General features: G+C 49.2%; 1 protein-coding gene across 2 annotated transcripts in view; it reads left to right on the top strand.

Moving 5' to 3' along the window:
• Positions 1–1856: 1856 nt before the first annotated feature.
• BRPF3 (bromodomain and PHD finger containing 3) overlaps positions 1857–19033 on the top strand; it is a 34562-nt gene continuing 17385 nt past the window's right edge. For both annotated transcript variants that reach the window (XM_020875826.2, XM_020875827.2), the window contains exons 1-8: positions 1857–1941; positions 5214–6690; positions 10098–10254; positions 12630–12761; positions 14474–14602; positions 14884–15196; positions 15912–16214; positions 18024–18533. In XM_020875826.2, the coding sequence (XP_020731485.2) occupies positions 5240–6690; positions 10098–10254; positions 12630–12761; positions 14474–14602; positions 14884–15196; positions 15912–16214; positions 18024–18533 (2995 nt within the window). In that variant the 5' untranslated portion in view covers positions 1857–1941; positions 5214–5239. The remainder of the gene's footprint in view (positions 1942–5213; positions 6691–10097; positions 10255–12629; positions 12762–14473; positions 14603–14883; positions 15197–15911; positions 16215–18023; positions 18534–19033) is intronic.

Genomic DNA, 19033 nt, shown 5'->3' with positions numbered 1-19033 from the left:
GGGGCTTTCCTTTCTACAATTAATCATCTTTTCTTCCACATTTCCCCTCCAAATGATTATTCCCCTTAGCCTTTAAACACCTGACGTTAATTCATACTATTTTACCGTCACAGCTTTCAAAACAATGCCCTGCCCTAGCTTAGCTTCACAAGCCACTCCCTTTTTCTTGAAAAGAAAAAAAAAAAAAAAAAGGTTAATGAAGTATTTTTGCTATTACTTTGCCAGAAGGTGCTATCATGTAATCAGGAAAACATCTTTGTTATACAAATAAGCGTCTTTACTTTTATCAAACTTTCAAATTCAAAACACAATGTTTACATTCCTTAGAATGATAAACATCTATACTTCAAAAGTAGCACTTTGTTCAGTTCAAACATTTGGAAGACTTGGGTCCTAAAGCCTTTATTCTTCATCCTCTGACTCTACAATCTGTGTTGTTGATCATCAGAACCAAGCAAGAAACTGTGAGTCTCACCAAGCTACACCACGAGCGCGGGCAGAGGTATCGCTTTCAAAACATGTCATTCATCTTCACATTTAAAGGCAGTCTATCCATATATCCTTTATAAACATCGTTAAATATTGGTGCTTAAGACTTCAGTCATATGCGGTAAGCTTTCCAATTTATAGGCAAAAGAGGGGTGGCAAACGCGCCCTTTTCTCAAATTTATTTACGAAAGCAAAAGCGGGGCTGATTATTGATACCTGAGAGTTTGAAGTTGCCATTTGCCGAACATCTATTAGAAAATCGCTTTTGCATTACAGTAACCGGCTCCTAGCCAAATCAGGTGTAAGAAGGGTGTTTCCCGTGTCTATAGTGACAAACGAGTTACCAGACGTCCTTAAGTAAGACTGTCAAACTTCTGTGTTTACGCTTTTTAAAACCCAGAAGGGAGAGGACCGGGCAAAGCGAAGAGTCAGGTCTGATTCTTATAAAGGATGTCTGGTGGGGAATCAGACGCTCACCTGTACACAACAGAAGCAGGCAGGTCTTCCCTGGGTGTCCTCACTGGGGGAAGGTATGGACATCGATAGACCTTTGTCCTCTGAACTGGACGCGGGGGTGGGGGAGTGGGGGTGGGGACGACTTTCTAGAAGTAGTGCAGGCACCTGCACCACAAAAAAAAACTGCAGACCGATTTTGTCTTCAGTGATTGCTCTTGGCTTAGAGACCCTCTAGCTCGGGGAGAGGGGCTGTCGCTCCAAACCTTAGCCTCCTCCCCCGCAGGGCTGGGGGAAGGGTATGACCAACCACTCTAAGAGGAGTTAGGGACTTGTGTCTTTCTCAGTTGGATCCGAACGTCCTCCAGCTCTCTGGTCGGGCTCGACCCGAAGGAGGCGAGCCGGGCCGGGGTGAACCGGGGCTGCGGCGAGCGCAGATCCCGCCTTTGCTAGGCGCCCCTGCCGCGTCCGCACCGCCACCGTGAGGCCGAGCAGGGGACCGTGCCCTGTGGCGGCAGCGGCTCCGCGCTCCGCTCCGCTCCGCACCGCCCCGGCCGCCGCCGCGCCGGGTACGGGCGGGGGGATTTTTTTTTTCTCCCCCCCGTTTCCCTCTCTCGCGCTCTCGATCCCGTTCAGCGGGAGAGCCCGAGGAGCCATAGAGGGAGCGAGGGAAGGGGTGGAGGTGGCGGGGGGAGGGGGGGAGGCCGGAGGGGCGGATCCTGCCTGGGGGCTGATCCCTCCCTCCCCTCGGCCGGGCTCCGTGGCGGCAGCGGCGGCGGCGGCGGCGGCTCCATTCCCCCTCCTCCCCCGGGAGTGGCGGCGGCGGCGGCGGCGGCCGGGCCGGGGCCCCAGCGCGGGCCGGGAGGGGGCACGGCGGTGGCCGCGGAGGCCAGCGCGGGAGGAGGCCGCGCTCCGCTCCCCGGGCCGCGCCAACCTACTACACGGCTGGCCCGCCCGCGCCCAGGGGTCCCGAACGGTAGGGCCGGGCCGGCGGCTGAGGTAATGGGGGCGGCAGCGGGGTCGGACGGAGCGGGGGCGAGGGCAGCGGGGCCTACAGAGACCAGGGATTGAGCGGGGTGGGGGGAGGGAAGCGAGGGGCTTCCCGACAGGGACGAGGGCGGCGCGAAAGCTCTCTCCTGGAGCCAGGGTGGCGGCGGGGAAGGAGAAGGCGAGTGAGGGGGGGAGCTGAAAAGCGAGGACCCCCTCCCGCAGCCGCCATCTTGTTTTCCCCCCGGTCCTGGAAGCCAAGCCACCGAGCCCCGCCCCCGCCACACTCTCCAATTGGTCAGACCAGAGGAGATTTCCACCCCCTGAACGTCCCTTGGCCCCCCAGTTCCTCTTGACGGGTAGGTGAGGCGGCCAATGGGCTCTCGCCTCTGCGCCCCGCTCGTTCGCAGGCGCTAGCTTTCTCTGTCTGAGGGTCGGACTCCGCGTCAGTCTGTCTGTGGCGCGCTCGCCGCCTCCTCTCTGGTGAGGAGATGTTATTTTCCCTCCTTTCTCCTCTGAAGGATCAAGATTCTTCTGGAAGAGGTGCCCCTTTAAAGGGGCAGGGAGCCTTGGCTGGGGTTCTCCCTTGTCTCATGAGTATTTCTTGTGTGGTGTAGGGGCAACAGTCTAGTTGCAGAAGCTCGTTCTTCGAGGACCTGTGTGGGGTGGGCGAAGTGGGGCTCAGGGGGTGCCAGGTAGACCTCTGAGGGTGTTGGGAGGTATTTGAAGCTGTGTATATGGGAAGGGCTGTGTGGGATGAGAAACTCCCGCCAAAAAACTAGACTGTAAGCTCCTTGCGGGCGAAACTCCTTTTCCTCAGCCGCAGCCCTCCCCCCTCTGGAGTTTGCCCCCTAGCGTCTTGGGTAGGACAGCAGAAGTCTCTAGATATTGCCGCCTGGCTGAGAGAGACCCTCGCTACGAGCTGCCCAGGAGGTAGCGGATAGCGGGTAGGGAGGGGGAATATACCGTGGCTTTGACAAAGGAGGGGCTTCATCTGCTCTCTGGGCCATTTCGAGTTAGGACTGAGGTAGATTTTTACTCTGCAGGGGTCTCCACGCCCTTGAAGGAGGGGGGCGGGTAATAAAGCAGGTCCGTTAGCCTGGGCTGCCCCCCAGGGGAGTTGGCGTTTGTAAGGCATGGAGTGGCCAAGGGTCTCTGGAACCTGCACAGAATTGCTGTGATGATTCTCTTTCCTTTGGGTCCAAATACGGTTTGTGCTTGCCTGGCACTGTGCCTCAGTAAAGTTGCTTTTTGTTTGTTTTTGTTTCAGTCACACTTTGGGATTGAAAGGCATTTTGAGTAAGAATGGTAACGGTACTTTATTAATAAGTAGCAACCCTTGAGAGATTTGTTTTATTAATTTCATTTTACTGATTAAGTAGAGAGGCACAGAACGATTCAGTGACTTTCTTGGGGGTCACACTGGGCCAAGATTACAATCTGGACTGCATCAGAGCCTCTTTTTGTACCAGACCATGGCATCTCTGTGGTGTACTTAACGTCCTAGTGAGAGGAGTTGAGCAGATCAAAAGATCTGGGTTTGAATTGTAGCTTTATCGTTTACTAGCATTGCATGGAATGATACCTTTTTGGGATTCTGTTTCTTCATCTGTAAAATGGGGATGAGGATATCTGTTCTACCTTCCAAAATAGTTGTGAACAGTATTAAAAGCAAAAGGGCTTTGTAGAAAAGTGTGTTACATTATCATCACCCTTGCCACTTTATAAAGATGGTAGATCTTGCAACCAAAGTGACAGATTCTGTTTTGTCTCCTTAAAATCATTTCCTTGTTCATAGCCTTCCAAGTCTCTGCTTATACCTTAGAGCATCATATCCTCAAAGGTCTTTTCTAGCACTGATGGCCTTGGTAATTGCGACCACAGCTCCTTCTGAGCTTGTCATAATTATTTTCATCCCAGAAAACAATGTGAGAAAAACTTAGAGGTTTCTCCTTGTTGCACAGAGGTAGACGAAGTATTTTGGGAGAGAGGGACTTTGAGGTAACAGATACATTGAGAGTTTACATCAGATATTACCTTCATTATCTTGGCCTTGGGTCTGGTGAGAGTCCCATATAGGCCACTTGAGGCCACTCCCAGAGCTTCCAGGTTTTCTGCTTAGAGATGTACTAGCCAATGCATCATGCTGCCTTTTGCAGAGAATACCCTGCACATTGTAGTTTGAAGTGCTTAGACCATATGTAGTAGACATTTCAGGTGCCTTCACCCCCTTCACCCCTGAGTGTGATAAGGGGATAGGGTTTCTGATCATGGTAAGATCAATTGGGAAAGGGCACTAGACCTATGATTTTTGATCCCTCATGGGGCCGCTGTTCATGGCTTTACACTGTTCATGCGTAGAGCTTATAAGTGGATGCTATTCTTGTTCACTCCTTTCCTAAGTCTTTTTCGTAGTTGGCTGTCCCACAGCCTTATGTACATTATTAGAATGTTAGCTCTCTCCCCATGTTTCACTGTAGTGATCTGTACTTTTCTGTCCCTTCAATCAGACAGAGCTCCTCAAGGGTAGGGATCACGTGTGTTTGGTTTCTTGTTTCGTTCAGCTAACACTTGTTGGAGATACAACAGGGAACAAGACAAGCAAAAATCCTTCCCCTCATGGACCTTACATTCTAGTGCTGTGCTGTGCTAAGTCACTTCAGTTGTGTTTGGCTAAGTCACTTCAGTTGTGTCTGGCTCTTTGAGACCCTAAGGACTGTACCCCGCCAGGCTCCTCTGCCCACAGGCTTGTCCAGGCAAGAATACTGGAGTGGGTTGCCATGTCCTTCTCTAGGGGATCCCAGCCCAAGGATCGAACCTGCATCTCTTATATCTTACATCTCCTGCATTGACAGGCAGGTTCTTTACCACTAGTTTCACCTAGAAAGCCCACATTCTAGTGGAAGGAAGAAAATATACATGATAAATAGGTAAATTACATAGCACAGCAAAAATTGGTGAGTGTAAGTAACAGTGAAAAACAGAGCAGGATGAAAGATGACTGATGAGGGAAAGGGATTTTCAGTTTTCAGTAGAATGGTCAGAGAGGGACTCACTGAGAAGCACTGTTTATGAAAAGACTTGGAAGAGGTGAAGGAGCAAGCCATGGTAAATGATGCCTGAGGGGTAGGGTGTTCAGGGTGAGGAAATAGCCAGTTTGCTCAGTGGCCACCTGCTCAGAAGGAATGATAAATGAGTGCATAGATGCCTAACCATTCAGCATGCATGGATCCATGGATCCAGCATCCATCCTAACCATCAGTCTCCTGGCCTTCTCTCCTTAGGTGTGTCTCATTGGTTCCCAGGTGCCATGAGGAAGCCTCGCAGAAAGTCGCGGCCGAATGCCGAGGGCCGGCGCTCCCCATCCCCGTATAGTCTGAAGTGCTCACCCACTCGGGAGACCCTGACGTATGCCCAGGCCCAGCGGATTGTGGAGGTGGACATTGATGGACGCCTGCATCGTATTAGCATCTATGATCCACTCAAGATCATCACAGAGGATGAGTTGACTGCCCAGGATATCACCGAATGCAATAGTAACAAGGAAAACAGTGAGCAGCCTCAGTTCCCTGGCAAGTCCAAAAAATCCTCGTCCAAGGGCAAAAAGAAGGAGTCCTGCTCCAAGCATGCATCTGGCTCTTCTTTCCACCTCCCGCAACCCAGCTTCCGCATGGTGGACTCAGGCATTCAGCCAGAAGCACCCCCGCTGCCTGCTGCTTACTACCGCTACATTGAAAAGTCACCTGAAGATCTGGATGCAGAAGTCGAGTATGACATGGATGAAGAGGACCTCGCCTGGCTGGACTTGGTAAATGAGAAGCGGCGAGTAGATGGGTACAGTTTGGTGTCGGCAGACACCTTTGAGCTGCTGGTGGACCGGCTTGAGAAGGAGTCATACCTGGAAAGTCGCAGTAGTGGGGCCCAACAGTCACTCATTGATGAAGATGCTTTCTGCTGTGTGTGCCTGGATGACGAGTGCCACAACAGCAACGTCATTCTCTTCTGTGACATCTGCAACCTGGCTGTACACCAGGAGTGCTATGGCGTCCCCTACATCCCTGAGGGCCAGTGGCTGTGCCGCTGCTGCCTGCAGTCTCCCTCCCGGCCTGTGGATTGCGTCCTCTGCCCCAACAAGGGTGGCGCCTTCAAACAGACCAGTGATGGGCACTGGGCCCATGTGGTGTGTGCCATCTGGATCCCTGAAGTCTGCTTTGCTAACACCGTGTTCCTGGAGCCCATTGAGGGCATCGACAACATCCCACCTGCCCGCTGGAAACTAACCTGCTATATCTGCAAGCAGAAAGGGCTAGGTGCAGCCATCCAGTGCCATAAGGTGAACTGCTACACGGCCTTCCATGTGACGTGTGCACAGCGGGCTGGGCTCTTCATGAAGATTGAGCCTATGCGTGAGACCAGCCTCAATGGCACCATCTTCACAGTGCGCAAGACTGCCTACTGTGAGGCCCACTCACCGCCAGGTGCTGCTACTGCTAAGAGGAAGGGCGACTCTCCTGGAAGCCTCAGTGAGGCAGGGGATGAGGAAGGGCTGAAGGAGGCTTGCGAGGAGGAGGAAGAGAAGGAAGAGATAGAAGAGGAGGAGGAAGGTGAAGGGCAGGGTGGGGTAGGTGGCCCCCTCAAGGGAGTGTCGAAGAAGAACAAGATGACTTTGAAACAAAGGATCAAAAAGGAGCCAGAGGAAGTGGGTCGAGACACGACCTCCAATGTCCCAATGGTCACTGTCCCACGGATACCCTCTTACAGGTGAGCTTGCCCAGAAGGTCTCCCTGGGGATGCTTGGTTTCTTCTTGGGCTGGTGTTGGCCCTGAGCCAGACCTCCTTACCTAATGTTGGTGAATTCCTCTTCTCTTTTGTGCTCTCAAATTTAGACTTCTCCTTTGGACCCTGGGCTCGCCCAGTCTGGTTTGTGGTTTTGATTGTGCCCTTCAAAGCAATGTATTTCCTTTGGTTCAAGGTGAGACACACACTTAAGTTCTTAGAAACCCAGGCGACAGGATGTCTAAGGTAATAGTTCAGCAGGGCACCAGTGGCATTTTCGATAGGAGGTGACTCATTATTAGGACCATCCCATGTGTTTCTTGATGTTTAGTGTCCTTGGTGATGCTCCCCACATACATTCCTAGTAATCTTATGGGGATTGAACTACTTCCAATTGAGAACCTATGTTTCAAATGGTCAGTATGGGTATTTGTTGTCCAGAAAGCTCTATCCTGGGAATGATGGAAACTTTGTGTAAGAGGGTTGTTGTATGGGGAAGATATGTTGTGTCTCCTCCTAAAAAACTTTTAGAGGAAAGATCAGTTCTGCAGTATAACTAAGAAACTTTGGCTCCTCCCAAGCCATTTTAAGTCATCAGAGAGGTATCTGGAGCTGTTGGAGGGATGGGAGCTTGGCAGAGAAGTAAGAGACAGGGAAGACTTTTCAGTGGAGGCTCATCTCATTATTGATGTTCCTTAAAAAGACTACAGTGTTAGAGCAGGAAGGAGTCTTGGAGATTATTCATCTAACACAGTCCTTGCACCTTCTCCCACACCCCCAGATGAAGAAACTGCGGCCACAGGAGGTAAAGTTGTTCACTCCTTTATTCATTCAACAAGATGTTTATTGAGCACTTACTATATGCCAAGTCCTGTTCTAAGGGCTGGAAGGAACCGAGGGAAAGTGACAGATCTTGGACCACAAGCTGGGGCTCATGACACCTTTAGGTTCTGTTCCTGTTGTTTGTCTGTCTCTCTTTGTGTAAGGGATAGGGAGAAAGGAGTACTGGTGGGCAGTGGAGAGTGAGTTGTTTGCAGAAAGCAGGCAGCCAGACTTGTCCACCTGGAAAGAAGACAAGAGAAGAAGACAGAAGACCCAGAGGGAGAGGCTCTTGTGAGCCATTACTGGGGTTAGATTTAGTCAACAGAAATGGACCTTCTAGTCACAGAGCTGTTCTAGGCTCCCCGCTTCTGTTAGGTGAGTGGGTCCATGCCTAGTCCCCTGGTGGTTGTGCCCTGGGTCTAGACTTTTTGGTTGTCAAGTGTGCTTTTGTAGGTGGTTTCTTTCAGGGTCCAGCACTACATGCTAGTTAAGAACCAGAGAGACCTGCATTTGAATCTTGAGCTTCTGTCACTACCAGTATGATCTTTGGCAAGTCGCTTAACTTCTTTCAGCCTTAGTGTATTTATTTGTAAATGAGCCTACCTCAGAGGGTAATTGGGAGAAATCAGTAAGATAGTATAAGTAAAGCACTCAGCACAGTGCCTGGCAAATAGTAAGCGCTCAATAAATGGTGGCTGCTGCTGCTACTGCTATTTTATTATTATTCTTTTTCCCGCCTGCTATTGGGACCCTCCATGGCCAAGGGGTTGTAGAGGGTGGGGGCTGCCTGCATCTGGGCAGGTGTGCTTGGCATGGGTGTTGGTGGGGGAGCTGTTCTTTGGGGAAAGGCCTAGGCCTTGATTTTGTCAGCTTGGCTTTGGGGCAGGGATGTCTGACCATGGAAAGGCACAAGGCCTAGGTGAGCAATGTCCAGCCCAACATGAATGTACTTTTTAGGTTCCACCTTATTTAGCCATAGTTATCTTCCTTTCAGTGGAAGTGTGCAAGTGAGAGGAAGAGAAACAGAGGAAAAGCCAGAAGAGCTTTTCCAGCCCAACATGTCCAGCCCAACATGAATATACTTTTTAGGTTCCACCTTGTTTAGCCATAGTTATCTTCCTTTCAGTGGAAGTGTGCAAGTGAGAGGAAGAGAAGCAGAGGAAAAGCCAGAGGAGCACTTGAGTCCTTGCTTAATCAATTTGGGAACACAATATGGTATAGCAGAGAGATCATGGGTTCAAATCCTGCCCAACTTCACCATCTTATTAGCTGCGTTAGTGGCTTCAACAACAAATTTAGCCTCTGTTCTTGAGAACATAGGCTGTTCTGCCTTTCCATCATTTGAAACATGGGAATAATGTGACCCACCTTGCAGTCTGAGCATTATTGTAGAGATTATGAACTTTCATTAATGCCTTTCCTACTGATTCCCGCACCCCCCCCCCCCCATGTGTTATCAGCTTAAATCCTGACCTCCAGACTTAGCTTTTGGGGTAGTTGAGCCAGCTAAATTTTAAAATTTTATTTTCATACAACTTTTAAAGATTACTTTTTACTTACAATTATTACAAAATATTGACTATATTCCCTGTGTTGTACAGTGTATCCTTGAGCCTATCTTATACCTGATATTTTGTACCTCCCACTCCCCTGTCCCTGTATTGCCCCCCCTCCCCATACACCCACTGGGAACCACTAGTTCGTTCTCTTGGAGTCTGCTGCTTTTATGTTCACTAGTTTGTTATATTTTTTATTTATTTATATTTTTTGGCCATGCCAAGCAGCTTGCAGTATCTTAGTTCCCTGACCAGGGATTGAACCTAGGCCCTTGCAGTAAAAGCACTGAGTCCTAACCCCTGGACCGCCAGGGAATTCTCTTATATTCTCATAGGTTTTAGATTCCACATATAAGTGATATTGTATACTATTTATTTTTCTTTGTGGAGCCAGCTAAATTTTCAGATTCTCCATCCTCTTATGTCTTTAGATTCTTTTTTTTTTTTTTTTTCAATTTAGTTCAAAATTAAGCATTTTTAGGCTGCTGAGTTTTAATGAAAAACCAGAGGTCAGACAACTCCAAAGGGTTGCATTTGGGTTCGAGGGCAGTAGCCTGCTATATTCCTACTAATTTTCTTTCCAGCTTGGCTGTGGACTATTCCCTGGTCTGATGGGACCCTTAGCCACAGAGGGGCAGGAAATAGTGACCACACTGCCCACAGCTTACTCGAGTTCCTGTTCTCTTTTGCTGCCTTTATCAAGAAAAGAGTGAGGGTGTTGGGACACAGACCTATGTCTTAGGAGTCCAGGACTAAAGGGTCTGGGTTCCTGGGGGAGGGTTCTTTTGGAACCTGCAAGGCAGGAGGTGGAAAATCAAGTGAAATATCTCATGCTGAATCTGAGCTGCTTAACTTTGCCGTCCTTTTCAAGCCTTTCTCTGAGGTGAGGCATTTGGCCACTTTATTCTCTCTTCCTCTACCAAGTTCTGAAATGAACCACGGGGCCTTGATAGGAGGCTGTAATCCGGGCTGCCCACTGACCCTGTCTTTCACTTCCCTGTGCCTCTACTCAAGGTTGAACAAGATCTGTAGTGGTCTCTCCTTTCAGAGGAAAACCCAGTTCATGCAGCGGCTTCACAACTACTGGCTGTTGAAGCGGCAGGCACGGAATGGTGTCCCCCTCATCCGGCGCCTGCACTCCCACTTGCAGTCTCAGAGGAATGCTGAGCAGGTAGGTGAAGTGGTGATTTGAGGGCAGTGGAGGGAGGTGGAGAGTGATGAAGGAGAGATGGTGGGACAATGCTCCCTGAGCCCTCTGTGGAGCCTTTGCCTGTAGCCTTCACCCCTCTAGGTGGTCCACCCCAGGAGTGACCTCCAGCATTGTAATGCTCTTTAGGCCAGATAGCAGCTCCTTCTAGATGAGAGGCTTAGCTTGGAGCAAATTCTAGGGGAGAGTGGAGAGCAGGCCCAACTTTCCCTGTACATGGGGAAACCCCTTTAGATACTGCAGAAAGGAAGAAGTGGGCTGAGTGTGAGTCAGGTGACCATGATATATGACTTAGGAAAAGGCATACTTTCCTTAAGACACTATACTACCATCTGCCAAAAAAATGTTCCGTAAGAAATAAACAAATTAACCATCTGAGTTGTAACACAGCCTGCCCAGTTGGGTGGCCTTGTAGACATTAGCAGCTGGAGTCGCTGCATGTTCAGTGTTTTCCAATGTGGTGGAGGCACCCTGAGAGATTTTTTAAAAGCAAATTTTGTTCTCTCTCTCTCTTCACTTGTTTCATTACTTCTGCCTTTAAATATTCCTACACCTTTATCCAGAGACAGAGCAAACCTTCCCATGACTTTGATGCCCTCTGTTCTGTCTGATTTCACTTTTGCCTTTTGTAACTGAAGTCCTGAAAGGGAAGTGTATATTTGCTCTCTCCTTGAAATGGTCTGCTTGCTCCCCTGTAGCTTCTTTGAGAACAATAGTGACACCCTTCCAGCCCAGCAAGTCTTCCCTCATATTCTCTCACCTTATAGACTGTTGGACAACATTTGACACCACAGTCACTTTGTCGTAAAGCTCCTTTGTGACACCATTTCCCACCTCCTCTACCCCACTGAATGCACCCTCTGCTGATCCCAATTCTTACTCCTTAGTGGTAATATTCCCAGAGGCCCTGCTGTCTGCCCATTGGCTTGGAGAGCTTGTCCACTGTTGTAGTAGTTAATAACTGTGTGGCTGTAGCTCCAGGTTTCTTGTCTTGTCCCCTCTCTTTTTTTTGCCCTCAGTCTCTCTGGGGCAGAGGAAGTATAGATGTTCATATGTATATTGTTTCCTGTATGTCAGATATTGGAAACTTGATTCAGTATCTTCCTTCGTCTCCATAAATGTATTTATGTTGTTGATATGGAAGCTCCTTCCTCCTGACCTCAGACATTGTTTACCTTGGAGTTAATATTGGCTCTTCCCTCCATTAGGAGCTACAGTTAATCATCCCCCAGTCTGTTTCAGGGGGTTAATCAGTGTATGGTCCTTTATCTCCATTCTACAACTACTCTGCTCACCCATGCCCCCTTAATTTCAGCAGTAGCTTTCTAGGTGGTCTCTAGCCTCTAATTCTTTGCTCTACCACTGGTACTGCCTTATTCACTTAACTATTTTCCATCCTGTCATTTCTTTTTTTCCAGAATATATCCCCCACCCCACCCCACCCCACCCCGCCCCCGCCCCGCTTCAGGCAGGCTACAGCTAAGGTTTTTTGCCTGGCATTTGAAACTTCTTGCCAGTTGGATTCTGGATCTTCCTTGGCTTGTGTGGTTCTCCAGTTCCTCTGCTCTGGCTGGCCCATTTTCCTCTACAAGCAAAGAATCACTGATTGTGCCTTCATACTTGCACTGTGGTCCCTTCAGTTCCAAAAGAGGCCTTTCTTACTACTTTGTTCATCCATGTCCATCACTGCATGTGAAATCCTAGTAAGCTTACTCACCCCAGGAATCCCTGACCTGAGCCCCACCCATTGAGATCTTCTCTATTTTATATTTTCTCAGCATTTTATATTCAGTTTATCAGACCAGTTTTTGTTGGCTTTATGCTGCTGTGCCCTTGTGTATCAAACCCTGGGCCTCACCTACATTGTTTTTCTAGGCAAGAATCACATGTTTGATGATGGTGGTAGTGCTGATATTTTAAAGTATGTTGAAGTCAGTAAGTACAAGCTTATGGTAAAAACTTGGCCTTGTTTTCTAGCCAAGTTGAGGCTCTAGGGTGAAATTCTTTCCACCCTGAGGTGTCTATTAGTTTCCTTCTGAAATTCTTTCCAGTCCTGAGGATGCACAGCTGGTCTCTGGTGTCCCTGGGGGTAGGAAGGGGTAGTCCCATCTCTCCCCAGCAGTGGTGGTTGTGCTGTAGTGAAGAGACAATGTCATAGGACTGGGGAAGTACAGGAGGAAGGCATGTGATGGAAGGGGGTGAAAAGGCTTTCTAGAACCGAGGGTCCAGGAAGGGCATGGGGCTCTTACCTGCAGAGTGCCTGTGAGGCTGGCCACGGAGAGGACTTCGGGCAGGAGGGACGCCCACAGCTCCTCATTCTTTTCCCTACCCTCCTGCAGCGGGAGCAGGACGAGAAGACAAGTGCCGTAAAGGAAGAGCTGAAATATTGGCAGAAGCTCCGGCATGATTTGGAGCGGGCACGGCTGCTAATCGAACTGATTCGGAAAAGAGAAAAGCTCAAGCGGGAGCAGGTGAGGAGGAGCTCCCAGAGCTCTTGTTCAAGATCTTTTTGTCCCTAGCACTATGGGCTCCAAGCCCTGCCTACTAGGCATTGGGTGTGGTGCTACTGGTGGCTTCAAACTTGGGGAGCTATTTTAGCTTCTGGTGGCCTCAAGCATAAGCTTAATATTACATGTCTGAGGCCACCCCTGGAGTTTCTCACTTAGGAAATCTCAGGAGGAGCCTGGCCTTGAATATTTTGGAGAGCTTCTCAGGCCATTCCGATGGGTATCTCTTTTGACCTGGGAGCCTGAGGGTTCTCATTTGACCCTTAAACACTTACAGTCTTTTTTTTTTTTTTAATACCTCAAGTTTTCCTTGACTATAAAAGGAGGGTATTAATAGAACCTACCTCACAAGGTTGTGCAGATTAGATGACTTAGTGTATATAAAGAGCTTACAACAGTGCCTGGCATATAATAGGACTATAGAAGTATCAGCTGCTAGCATCATTATTGATACTCTTTGCTTCCCTAGAGTGTCTGTTGCAGCACCCTGCATATGACAGTGAGCAAAAACTATTAATTGAATGGATGACGAGCCAAAAGTGTTCTTTATGGTCCAGGAATAGCAGCTGTTACTTCCATGCTCCGGAGGCCCAAGTTAAAGATGTTTTTTTCTCTCTTTCTCCAAAGTCTGTTTCACCGTTAAGCCCCAGCACAAACCCTTCTCTTGTGGGCTGAATAGCCTGAATTTCTACCTCTGAGACTGGGCAGCTTTTGCTATATGTAAGCATGGGTGGGCATGGAGGACATCTCAGGACCTTGTCCTTGTAGTCACACTGTCTCTGCCATCCCAGGCCTAGTCCCCCAGTTGAACGTCTCTTCCCGTTTCTGGTCCAGAGAAATGTAAGGGGAAAGGAAGTAGACAGGGGATGCAGGCAGGCCTGTTTGAATGTAGTCAAGAGGCAAGAACGTCTCATAGTCTAGTCTGTGGCTTCCCAACCTTTTCACATCAGGGCACACATGGAAAATAACGTTTGTACAGCACAGTGGTGCAAATTTGTCTGTCTGCTTGCTGCCTGAGGGGGTGCCTAGCACCTAATTGTCCCAAGGGCCAATTTGGTGGGAATTGTGGCCCAAGGCACATTTTATATCATCAGTGTGCCCCTTGGGCTAAGTCAGACCTTGGTTTAAATCCCATCCCTGTTCTTTTCTAGCCAGGTGACCTTGGGTTAGTAACTCCTTGTTGTATTCCTTTCAAACCTTAGATTCCATATTTGTAAAACATAGATAGTAACAGTTTCTCCTTCAAGGTTGTTGTGATGATTAACTGAAGTAATAGAAGTAGAAAGGCAGTGTACATAGTAGTCAAAATCTCACACTGTGAATCCCAGCTCTGTCCCTTATTAGCTGCGTAAGCTCAGGCCAGTCAGTCCTTCCATGCCTCAGTTTCCTCTTTGTAAAATACCTCATTTGTACCTATATTGAATGTTGTTTGGACTATAAAAGTATTAACTTTTGGTAAGTAAGTTTTGGTACAGCGCTGAATACATAAGAAAGGTTCACAAAATGGTAGCTGTTGGTATCATTGTTTCTAAGCTACATACAGTGATAACTCAAGTCCTGATTAGCTTACTGTCTTGTGAAAATTTTCATCATGACTGATGAAAATCAAGTTATCAAGGAAAAGTTCCGTGCCTCTTTGGGGGGGATGTCCTGATTTCTCCCCACTTTTCCCACAGATCAAGATTCAGCAAGCTGCCATGGAGTTGGAGCTGATGCCATTCAACGTTCTGCTGAGGACAACACTGGACTTGCTGCAGGAGAAGGATCCCGCACACATCTTTGCCGAACCCGTCAACCTGAGTGAGGCAAGTTCCCCACTACTTTCTGAGCAATGAGCTGAAATGGAAATAGGGTCTGAGTAGGTCAGGAAGGGGTTGGGGTACAGGGTGTACAAAACCTGGGGGTGTCTGGCAAGGCTAGTAGACTGGCTTATGGTGATGGCTCATCAGGGCAGGGTGGTCCAGGGCCCGTCAGCTATGAATGAGTCTGGCCAAGCCAGAAAACGGGGAGGCAAGAGTGCCGGTGAAGGGTGTGCCTGTTTGGCTAGTAAATGGTTGTTGTAATTGTACAGGTTTTATATGTTTAGGTTCCAGATTACCTGGAATTCATATCCAAGCCAATGGATTTTTCTACTATGAGGCGGAAGCTGGAGTCCCACCTGTACCACACCTTGGAGGAGTTTGAGGAGGACTTTAACCTTATAGTTACCAACTGCATGAAGTATAATGCTAAAGACACAATTTTCCACCGAGCAGCTGTCCGCCTGCGGGACCTGGGAGGGGCCATCCTGCGGCACGCCCGGCGGCAGGCAGAGAACATCGGCTATGACCCTGAGACGGGCACCCACCTGCCCGAGTCACCCAAATCGGAGGACTTTTACCGCTTCTCCTGGGAAGACGGTGAGAGGCTGGGATGGATGGGGAGGAGAGGGGCCAGGAGAGGTACAGGTATAAAATCTTGGAGAGCTGGGGATTAGGATGGTCCTGGGGGCTACCGGGTAGACTATAGGAGCAAAACTGGAGGTAGGCACAGGCTGAGGTCCATGTGCTTGTGGCTAGAATTGTTCCAGGAGTTAAAGTTTTATTCACCAAACCCTTCTTGAATGCTAGGACGGGAATCAGGTACTAGCTATTTGCTTAAAAACTAAGGTTTCATAAGGGGTCTTTCTCTCCTGGACTTCCACTGTGTGGCATTGGAGCCTGGGCAGCAGGAGTACAGTGTGGTGTCTGGCTTTCTCAGAAGAGTGCAGGTGGAGGATCAGAAAAGCGGAATTGCCTCTGGAATCCCCAGTCTGCCTGCCCCTGCTCTCTGCTTCTTGATGGCAGCAGCCAAGCAGTCACTCGGGTTAGGGGATGGCCAGGTTGCCTTGTTCCTGCTCCATAAGCCTGTAACCGTGACTGAACTGCTTCCTGCACATTTCCCAGTTTCTGACCTCATACCTGTGGCCACCCTCCTGGCAGCAGTGTGGCGGGGCCAAGGCCCCACAGTGACGCTGCTAGAATCCACTGACCCAGGCATTCCAGGAGAATATTTTGCATCTGAAGGAATCCCCGTCCCCTTGCCCTGGCCTGGGCAGGTCCTTCAGCCCCTTCTGTCCTCCTTTCTCCCTGGCAGTGGACAACATCCTCATCCCAGAGAACCGGGCCCACTTGTCTCCAGAAGTGCAGCTGAAGGAACTGCTGGAGAAATTAGACCTGGTGAGCGCCATGCGGTCCAGTGGGGCCCGGACCCGCCGAGTCCGCCTGTTGCGCCGGGAGATCAATGCTCTTCGGCAGAAGCTGGCGCAGCCGCCACCACCACAACCACCATCACTGAACAAGACTGTGTCCAGTGGGGAGCTGCCAGCAGGGCCCCGGGGGGATGTGGCTGTGCTGGAGCAGGCCCCGCAGGAGGAGCCAGAAGACAGTGGGGACAGAGGTGAGAGACAGTCACAGGCAGGCAAGGGTCTGGGGCCCGGGAAAGGGAGGGTTAAGCTGAAATCCCACAGTGGGAGCATCCTTCCTTAATTCTGACCCTAGTGGGCAAGCAAAAGCCCTGGGAAAGGGTCACACTTTCCTGCACACTCAGAGGTGGTGTTCAAATACTTAATAATCCATTGAGACCAAAATCCATCAGTCAGAATAGATGTTAGCTGTTGTCTTGGAGGGGGCTCCTGAGGGCCACTGATTTGGATTTTCAACTGCTGGATTGTGAGCAGATTCAGGGAGTTTGAGATACTGAGGTCCAGTGGCTGTTTACTAACAGAAGTATTTTGGTATTTTGCACCTGGTATGGCCGTATTGTACATACTAGTTAAATACTAGCCCAACTTACCCATCATGTAGAGAGGCTCTTGGAGCAGGTTAGGTTATGGTATAGTAGGAGAATAGAAAAGAACCTTAAAGATGGTCTGGGCTCATGGCTTTGACTCCAGGTGGCCAAATCTACAGGCCCATCCCAAGAAGGAAGGCCCCATATTACAAAAGACGGTTGGGAAAGTGATTCTTAGAGATTCAGGTGCCTTACCTGAGTTGCTGTCCCTGCTCTCCATTTCACTGGGGAGCAGAATTGTCAACTCAGGAGGGCCTGTCATCCATACAGTCCAGAAAGTTGGAAGTTATCTTCAGAGGCAAAGGGGCCAAATTGCAGGGAATGGCCCATTCTGTGTTAGGTTGCGGTGAGTGGGGATGTGGCTGAGGTCAGATTCAGCCCTTAGAGGGCTTCATGTCCATTGTGACTTTTCCCAGCTCCCTGTGTGGCAGTCAGCATCCTGTTTGTATCCATCCCCACTTCTGGGCTGAGGCAGTGCAGAGTCACGCCCAGTGGACCAGTTGCAACAGCTTCTAGAGATTTCAAAAATTTCTAGTCTTCATGTTCCAGAAGCTCAGATTAGGGAAATCTGAGCTCTGTCTTAAAAGTCTCAATTTTTAGAAGTTTCAAGGTGGAGGTTGAACAGACATGTTTGGGAGCCACTGATTTAAATTCTTTGCTTGCATTTTTGCTGTCTGTAAGCTTATTCTGTCTGCTTGTCCTGCTTGCTTCATTTGCATGATATGAAACAAAATACATTGACAGATGGGAAAATACCTGGGTCTAGACCTTTAATTTGTGAGGTTGAGACTTATCTAATTACTGATTAATCAGAGGGCTTTGGGCTTTCTTGGGTGTAGGGATTTGTAACCCTATCTTCATCAGACTCACCTGGTAAATGCTTTTTTTTTTTTTTTTAAAAGAATTCCATCTTTAGCGATTTGGTTTCAGTTTGTCTGAGGTGGGGCCTCAGCATTGGAATTTTTAAGAAACTTTCTAAGTGACTCTTAATACATAGCCAGGATTGAGAGCTACTAGCGTAGACAAAACTTACTGCTGCTTCTGTTTAGTCGATAAGTCATGTCCATCTCTTGCAACCCCAGGGACTGTAACCCACTAGGCTCCTCTGTTCATGAAATTTTCCAGGCAAGAATACTAGAGTGGGTTGGCATTTCCTTCTCTGAGGGATCTTCCCAACCCAGGGATTGGATCCATGTCTTCTACTTGGCAGACAAATTCTTTACCACTGAGCCACCTGGGAACCCCATAGACACAATTTAGTCCTACCTTTTCTTCACCTCAAATCTGAGACCTGGGATGCATCTCAAGTGTTCTAACCGCCTATGCTTTTGGTTCTTAGTTGTCAGTGTCATTATCTGACTTGTAGGGGCAGACTTTTTCTAAAATGTTCAAGCAGGTTCTCTTTTTCTCTAACAGATGACTCCAAAATGCCTCCCCCACCAACCCTGGAACCCACTGGACCTGCACCTTCCTTGTCTGAGCAAGAATCCCCTCCAGATCCCCCCACTCTGAAACCCATCAATGATAGCAAACCTCCAAGCCGATTCCTCAAGCCCAGAAAAGTGGAAGAAGATGAGCTTTTGGAAAAATCACCTCTGCAGCTAGGGAGTGAGCCCTTGCAACGCTTGCTCAGTGACAATGGCATCAACAGAGTGTCCCTCATGGCCCCCGACACATCCCCCACTGGCGCCCCACTCAGTGGCGTGGGCCGCCGCACATCAGTCCTCTTCAAGAAGGCCAGGAACGGGGTTAAGCTCCAGAGGAGCCCAGACAGGGCCCTGGAGAATGGTGAGGACCACGGCACAGTGGACTCTCCCGTGTCTCCCGCCAGCATCGAGGACGAACGGCACTCCCGGAAGCGGCCGAGGAGCAGGAGCTGTAGTCAAAGCGAAGGGGAGAGGTCCCCCCAGCAGGAGGAAGAGACAGGTGACCTCACCTGAGACTTCTCTCGCTCCTCATATGCTTTCCTGCTTTGCTTGGCAACCAGCACCTCCCCCAGTCAGCTATATCTGTAGTGGCCCCTGTGGATGCCAGTAGTAGCATTGAGGCTGGCGCCACAGCTCACAGTTGGGCCTGGCACACGAGCAGTGGCCTGGGGAACCGGGCTTTGAGGAAGTGTTTTGAGAGGGCCAGCTTGTGTCTGGGGCTCTCTTTGGCCCTTAGGGGAATACAAAGCTGTATATGATAAAATGGTTCCTACCTTCATTTTAGTTCATTCATTTATCAGATATTTATATCAGGCATTATTGTAGGCACTGCCGTGTGTGGGGGGGAAGTAATTAAGTAAAGCAAATAAATCCCTTATAGAGGAGTTAGACTGAAAGCAAGTAAGTAAATTGTATCTCATATTAGAAGCGGTGGAGAAAAGTCCAGCAGGGAAGGGGGACAGGGGGTGCTGAGGTGGTATTAGAGAGGGGCCAGGGAAG

Source organism: Odocoileus virginianus, chromosome 27 (genome assembly GCF_023699985.2).
Source record: "Odocoileus virginianus isolate 20LAN1187 ecotype Illinois chromosome 27, Ovbor_1.2, whole genome shotgun sequence".
NCBI lineage: Eukaryota > Metazoa > Chordata > Mammalia > Artiodactyla > Cervidae > Odocoileus > Odocoileus virginianus.
This window is presented reverse-complemented; position numbering and strand designations above follow the sequence as displayed.